The sequence below is a fragment of the Labeo rohita genome, chromosome 19 (assembly GCF_022985175.1).
Source record: "Labeo rohita strain BAU-BD-2019 chromosome 19, IGBB_LRoh.1.0, whole genome shotgun sequence".
NCBI classification, from domain to species: Eukaryota; Metazoa; Chordata; class Actinopteri; order Cypriniformes; family Cyprinidae; genus Labeo; species Labeo rohita.
In genome coordinates, this window is record NC_066887.1 from 3238846 (window position 1) to 3246323 (window position 7478).

General features: G+C 40.7%; 1 protein-coding gene across 1 annotated transcript in view; it reads right to left on the reverse strand.

The window, feature by feature from the left end:
• Nucleotides 1-4346: 4346 nt before the first annotated feature.
• The window catches only part of LOC127182065 (protein NLRC3), a 69061-nt gene continuing 65929 nt past the window's right edge, over nucleotides 4347-7478 (reverse strand). Inside the window, 5 exon segments of the mRNA XM_051137164.1 lie at nucleotides 4347-4420; nucleotides 5296-5540; nucleotides 5665-5863; nucleotides 5946-5992; nucleotides 6326-6540. Coding sequence (XP_050993121.1) covers nucleotides 4347-4420; nucleotides 5296-5540; nucleotides 5665-5863; nucleotides 5946-5992; nucleotides 6326-6540 — 780 coding nt within the window.

The window sequence follows — 7478 nt, forward strand, 5'->3', positions numbered from 1 at the left end:
TGGGACAGTCCTCCGCCATTACAGAGAATACCGCGATGTATGCGCGTAATGTTGCTGACGTAGAACACGCATGCGTCACTGCGTTTTTACGAGTAGAACAAAGCATGCGAATGCGTTGTTATTTTATTTTTTTTTTTTGCGCCCAAAATGTAGTCTTGTGACTTCATAAAACTACGGCTGAACCACTAATGTCACATGGACTATTTTAACGATGTCCTTACAATGTTTCTGGACCTTGAATGTGCTGACTATGGAGGGTCAGAAAGCTCTCGGATTTTATCAAAAATATCTTAATTTGTGTTCCGAAGATGAAAAAAGGTCTTAAAGGTATGGAGCGACATAAGGGTGAGCAATTAATCAGAGGAAGAGTTTTGAAAAGCAGCACTGAGTCACTCTATAGCATCTTCTCTTCTTTCCCTCTGACCTTCCGCCTTCTTCAGGCAGAGCAAGACAAGACAAGCATTTGAGATTAAAAAGTATTTAAATTGTATTTTTTTACATAACCCAATCATTTTGCTTGATAAGACCCTTCCTCCTTGGCTGGGATCATTTACAACTGCATTTGGGATCGTTTGAAGCCGCATTTAAACTGCATTTTAGAAGTTCAAACTTGGGGCACCGATATCAGTCCATTATATGGAAAAAAAAATCCTGAAATGTTTTCCTCAAAAAACATAATTTCTTTACGACTGAAGAAAGAAAGACATGAACATCTTGGATGACAAGGGGGTGAGTACATTATCTTTGTTCTGGAAGTGAACTTCTCCTTTAGGAGCACAACCAGTCTTGATACTGTGAGTGAGGATGTTCACCGTTTTTCTAAATGTTTCCATTCTTGTTTCTTCTTGCTGGTGTCAAGTTATATTGCACCACCTGCATCAGACTGGGTGAGTGTTCAGGTGATCTGCCATTCCTGGAGGCTGGGGTCCTCTAAGTAGGCAGCTCCATAATAATAACAAGGTCGAAGGTACCCTCCCCAGATTTTGGTAAGAAAAAAGAACTTATAGAACAAAGTTAAAGCTGCCTGCCCCTGATATTGGGGTCCCCAAGTAGGAAGCTCCTTCATAGTGTTCAGGTTTTAGCTGCCTCCCCCATTGAGGTCCACTAAGTAGGAAGGTTCCTGAAAGCAATGAAGCTGAAGCTGCCTCCCCCAGACATTTTGGATCTCTAAAACAGGAAGTTCCTTCATAGTATTTGGGTTGACGCTCCAAAAAAATAGCGGTCATCTAAGTGGGAACCCCTCTAACAGTTAAGTACTGTCCCCTAAGTGGCAAGCTCTTTCATAGTGTTCAGGTTAAAGCTGCATTCCTCACTGGGGTTCCCTAAGTTGGAACCTTCCTGACAGTGATGAAGTTAAAGCTGCCTCCCCTAAGTAGGAAGCCCCCTTATAAGAAGAAGGTTGAACCTTCTTTCCCAGTTGCTAGGATTCTATCATGTTTGGGTTAAAAGTTGGACTGGTACCCTTCCTATTGTTGGCCCTTAAAGTAGAGTCCTTGTTTCCCTTTGTCAAGCTCTTTTTGTCAAGCTCTTTTTATCTAGGGTTTGCCTAATTAGGAAGCTCCTCCAGATATTGGGTCCCCCTAAGTACGAAGGTCCTTCATGTTACTTAGGTTGAAGCTGCCTCCTTCAGATTTTGGGGTCACCTATGTAGGCAGCTCCCCTATTGGTCTTGAGCAGGGGTGGCGAACTCCGGTCCTGGAGAGCCGCAGCCCTGGAGAGTTCAGCTCCAACCCTAATTAAAACTCACCTGCCTGTTGCTTTATAGTAACCATTCAGACCTTGATCAGCTTGTTCAGGTGCGTTTGATTAGGGTTGAAGCAAAACTACGCAGGGCTGCGGCTCTCCAGGACCGACATTCGCCACCCCTGGTCTTGAGATTAGGGTCAAATGTAGAGTAGTACCTTTCCCCTCTTAGGGATCTTTATATAGGGTCCTCCGCTTCCTGTGAGAGAGCTCAGCATGACACCTGGACTTCAGGATTAAATACATGCAGTTTAATTCTTCCCCACTACTGGGATACCTTTCTTGGAGGGTCCTTTGTACACCAGAGAAGCTCAGGCCAGTCTGTAGTACCACGCAGCTTTCCATTTGAGAAACAGCCAATCCCTGGGTTACATTCGAAAGGGCTTATCCCTATGCCCTAATCCCTCAAAGGGTTAACCCTCCAGAGTGAGAGCTTCGAAGGGTTGAAGGGTGTAGTGCAGGGGTGGCGAACGTCGGTCCTGGAGAGCCACAGCCCTGCAGAGTTTTGCTTCAACCCTAATCAAATGCACCTGAACAAGCTAATCAAGGTCTGAAGCTCTCCAGGACCAGAGTTCGCCACCCCTGGTGTAGTGGACCAAACAACTGTTTGTTGAAGTGTCCTTCTGCATTATCATCCCGTGACCACATGGAGGTGCCTTCATCATGGAAAGAATCAGCACAAAGGATCATGGGGGCCGAAGTGTCCATCAGTTGTACCCTTCAAAATCTTTCACTCCGAAGGGCCCTTTGAAGTGGTCAGTTTTGAGCACTTCGGTTTGGAACAACCCTTCTATATGGCAGCCATGACTGTTTTCACTCCAAAGTGCCCTTCGAAGGGCGATATATCCTGTTTAGAATGCAACAGATGTGTACTTGATGAGCTCTCCGTCGAAAGTCTTTTGGGGTTGAGTGTAAAGTGATTTACAGCGCCACATACTGGTCTGGCATGTATACTACATCTTTTTGAGGTTTTAGTGGTTTCGTGTGTACACCTGAGATGACGGCGTGTTTATGGAAGAATGAGGAAAAAAAAGATCGGATAGGGTAAGCTCTGGCTTCGTGTGGATGTGGCCTTACAAGGTGCATCTCAATAAATTACAATGTCGTGAAAAAGTTAATTTCAGTAATTTAACTCAAATTGTAAAACTTGTGTATTAAATAAATTCAATGCACACAGACTGAAGTAGTTTAAGTCTTTGGTTCTCTTAACTGTGATGATTTTGGCTCACATTTAACAAAAACCCACCAATTCACTATCTCAACAAATTAGAATACTTCATAATTCATTCATAATTCAACAATTCATTTTTAGTGAATTGTTGGCCTTCTGGAAAGCATGTTCATTTACTGTATATGTACTCAATACTTGGAAGGGGCTCCTTTTGCTTTAATTACTGCCTCAATTCGGCGTGGCATGGAGGTGATCAGTCTGTGGCACTGCTGAGGTGGTATGGAAGCCCAGGTTTCTTTGACAGTGGCCTTCAGCTCATCTGCATTTTTTGGTCTCTTGTTTCTCATTTTCCTCTTGACAATACCCCATAGATTCTCCATAGATTCTCTATGGGGTTCAGGTCTGGTGAGTTTGCTGGCCAGTCAAGCACACCAACACCATGGTCATGGTCAGATTCCTTGACACGTCTGTGTGTGGTGGCTCTTGATGCCTTGACCCCAGCCTCAGTCCATTCCTTGTGAAGTTCACCCAAATTCTTGAATCGATTTTGCTCGACAAGCTTCTTGAGGCTGCGGTTCTCTTGGTTGGTTGTGCATCTTTTTCTTCCACACTTTTTCCTTCCACTCAACTTTCTGTTAACATGCTTGGATACAGCACTCTGTGAACAGCCAGCTTCTTTGGCAATGAATGTTTGTGGCAATGAACCCTTGTGAAGGGTGTCAATGATTGTCTTCTGGACAACTGTCAGATTAGCAGTCTTCCCCATGATTGTGTAGCCTAGTGAACCAAAAACTGAGAGACCATTTTGAAGGCTCAGGAAACCTTTGCAGGTGTTTTGAGTTGATTAGCTGATTGGCATGTCACCATATTCTAATTTGCTGAGATGGTGAATTGGTGGGTTTTTGCTAAATGTGAGCCAAAATCATCGCAATTAAAAGAACCATAGACTTAAACTACTTCAGTCTGTGTGCACTGAATTTATTTAATGCACAAGTTTCACAATTTGAGTTGAATTACTCAGATAAATGAGCTTTTCCACGACATTGTAATTTATTGAGATGCACCTGTATACTGACAGTGCACAGGTAGTGACATCACAGACTGTCGTCGGCCAATGACCGGTCACGGTGATGGCATTCCCCATATAGCGTCTTGTCAGATGCAGTGTCTTGTTCCCCTTGTTAGGGAACTGGGGTTACATTTGTACCAAGACGATTTTCTTCTTTGCATTATGATAACAAAAATTTGGGGTAAAGATAATAATAATAATGACCCAGGTATGTGCTTGTGTTTTTTAAAATTCACCAGAGCAGTAAACATTAATTAGCATTTATTTTGTATATTTTTATACTTGAGAATTAGTTTTGTACAAATATTAATATTTCTCAACAGTATGAGGTATTAATTTAAGAATAATTATAAATAGTAACAATCAGTCTGCCAGAACAAGCTCCTGAAGATGCTGCTGGCCTTTGCTTTGAGTGATGTGTCGTATAACATTTCCACCTTGGTGGGGAACACACAGACATCTCAAGGGGAACATGCATATTTCTGTTGCTTAAAATAACAAGCTTCATCTTCAAAGTCTCCTAGATGACATCTCGACCACATGTAACTGAGGTTAATTTAGTGTCCCTGCTGGCTGTGGAGCAGTGCTGTTTCACAGGGTCACACTGATGTCTGTAATGAGCTGAGTGATCTATTATAATTATATTCCATCAGTGAGAAACAACCATAAGCATAAATGAAATCTCTTGAGAAGTGGAAGGATACATCTTTAAGTACATGTCAGCACAAACTTAATAAAGCAGGCTTTCAGTGTTTAGTTGAGCTGTTTACTATACAGCAGCTACAGTTCATGTATAGTACTTGTAAAATAATTTGGCAACTGTTACATTAATTTATACAAAGGGGAGTCCAAATTAATCATAAAATAATGTGAAAATCAAGATTTGAACAAATTGTTGTAAACTGACTCAGAGGAAAACAGAAATCCTGCATTGTTTTGTAAGAAAGCATGACATCCTCTAGCAAAACAGGCACTGTATTTGTGCTGCAGAAGAACATAAAAGATATTTTGCATAATGCTGATCTTAAAGGGACAATTCACCCAAAAATAAACATGAGAGTGACTAGAATGTTCATTTTCTTTAAGATCAGGTTTTATAAGAGAATGGCGCCCTCTAGTGGATCAACTGCTCTCTCTATCAAAGGACACTGTACACCATTCAGTGAAGCCTTTTTTAATTTATCTGTAGATCCAGTGTACAAGGATACAAATACTACCATCAGCTCTTCCACAAAAGATGAGCACACTGGTTTACCTAGCAAGCCTTTGATCCGTTACATCCCTTACAGTCCTTGTAGCCCTAAAAACATACCCCAGGGGTCATGGTCATGGGCACAGATAGGAGGAGGCACATCTGGTAAGATCTTAACCCCAACACTAACACTGACCAGCAGAAAGAGTGGCTGAGTGAACTTAGCATGGAAGGTGTGGATGAGTTTGGCCTCATCATTGATGGTGTTGTAAAAGGACAGAGTTCCTGCCCCCCAGTCCAGATAGACCCCGACTCTACAGGGTGAGCAGTCAGGCAGCTGCATCTCTACTCCTCCATGAAGAGCACTGCAGATGGGACATGCAGTTCTCACAAAAATGCCCCAGGATTTATTATTAAGTCCAATGCTACAGGCTGCTAAACTTCCCTTCCTGCTTATGTCTTTATAGGCCATTCCTATAGTGGCCCAACCTGCCAAACCACTCCAGCTGGAAGAAATGACGGCTGCTCTGACCTTCACGACTCATGATTTGGTCTACGCTTTTGAACCTCTCTGGATGGTGTGGAACAGTTTCTGGGTTAATGCAATCTTTCAAATGAGTCTCATCTTTTTCTGACACCTGCACACTTGAAGAAGCAGTGTTAGGATCCCAAGTCAGCTGACACTTATCTGAAAAAAAAAGTAAAATAAAGTGTTATGATTTCACAATTTGATTTGTCAAAATCAATTTTAAGAAAAAAAGCAGACTAACATTGGCGTAGAGTTTCCATGTCACGTTGCTCCTCTAGGCCTTCCACACTGTTGGCAAATGTTAAACAGTCAAATTTAAACAGAAATTCAGTCATTGTAACAACTTACAATAGTTATTTATTAATGTACTACTTTATTACTGTTAATAAAAATACAACTGTTCATATTAGCTCAGGTCCATTAAATAATATTAACAAATACAATATTTGATTTTGATTTACAACAAAAATACAACATTGTGTTTTTAATTACTGGAATTAACATTAAGATACTTTTTTTATCATTAGTTAATTTAGTTAACTAATATTAACAAATCAAACCTTATTGTAAAGTTTTACCAGAAATTTAAAGACAGGGCTTCTGCTATTTTGTTAGACTCACATTAATTTCTCTAATCGTGTTGCTGGATCTTCCAAAACAGATCTGAGCTGGTCAAATCCTGGGCCTTTAACAGGATTGATGCTCAAGTCTATTTCCCACATGTGTGATGGGTTGGCAAACAAGCAGCTCCTGCTTCTGTGATGCTGCAGTGAGTCATCCTTCAGGGAAAAACAATTTACAGCTCCTGCTTCTGTGATGCTGCAGTTTGGGTCATCCTTCAGGGAAAAGGCAGCAAATCACACACAATATGGTCTAGTTCCCACCTGTCTGACTTTCATCTTAGAAACATCACCAAGCTACGGAACGTTACCGGTTTCTGATGCAGAAAACCTACTTCATGCATTCATGACCTCAAGATGCACATTATCATTCTTTGCTTGGTTTGAACAGCAACTACAATATTTTTTTACTATTTGCTTTTCTATTTCTGCCATGGGATGGCAATCTCAAGGTAACTAGGAATTACACAATCTTCAGTCTAGATCCAGCTCAGATCTTACAAAGATCTAAGATGACCAAACACCTAAGAAAAGACGATGCCAACCTCTAAGAGGACCACAAATGTCATCAACACTGAACCAACATAAAAAACTACCAAATTTCCCTATAAGTTTGATCATAACATACAATCATTGCTGTAAATAATGTTCTGAATTTGTCTGAATATTAACTAACTGCATGATTTTTTTCTGCACATATCTGCCATTTGTTCTTGACCTTGACATCATCACCACTGATAAGCTACTCCTAAATGTAATGTAGAAACTTTAATTTTCTGCGAAGCTGCTTTGCAACAGTTTGTATCGTGAAAGGCACTATACAAATAAACATGAGTTAAATTGAATTTTAATGTACTTAGAATACCGGCATTCACTAATATTAATAAATTAATAGATAAATAAATAAAAAAAAGTGTTTCCTCTCCCTTGTGTCAGTTTCATGATCTACTAGCAAGATCAGTGAAGATCTAGTTTTAATAAAAACACAAAAACACATTTTTAGTTACTATTCTAGACTGTTTTCTCACCTGAGTATCTCCAGTTTACACTTAGTGTTGCTCAGTCCAGCAGAGAGCAGCTCCACAGAAGAATCTGTCAGGCGACACATGCTGAGATCCAGAGATTTGAGGCTGCAAGATCCAAGAACTGAAGCC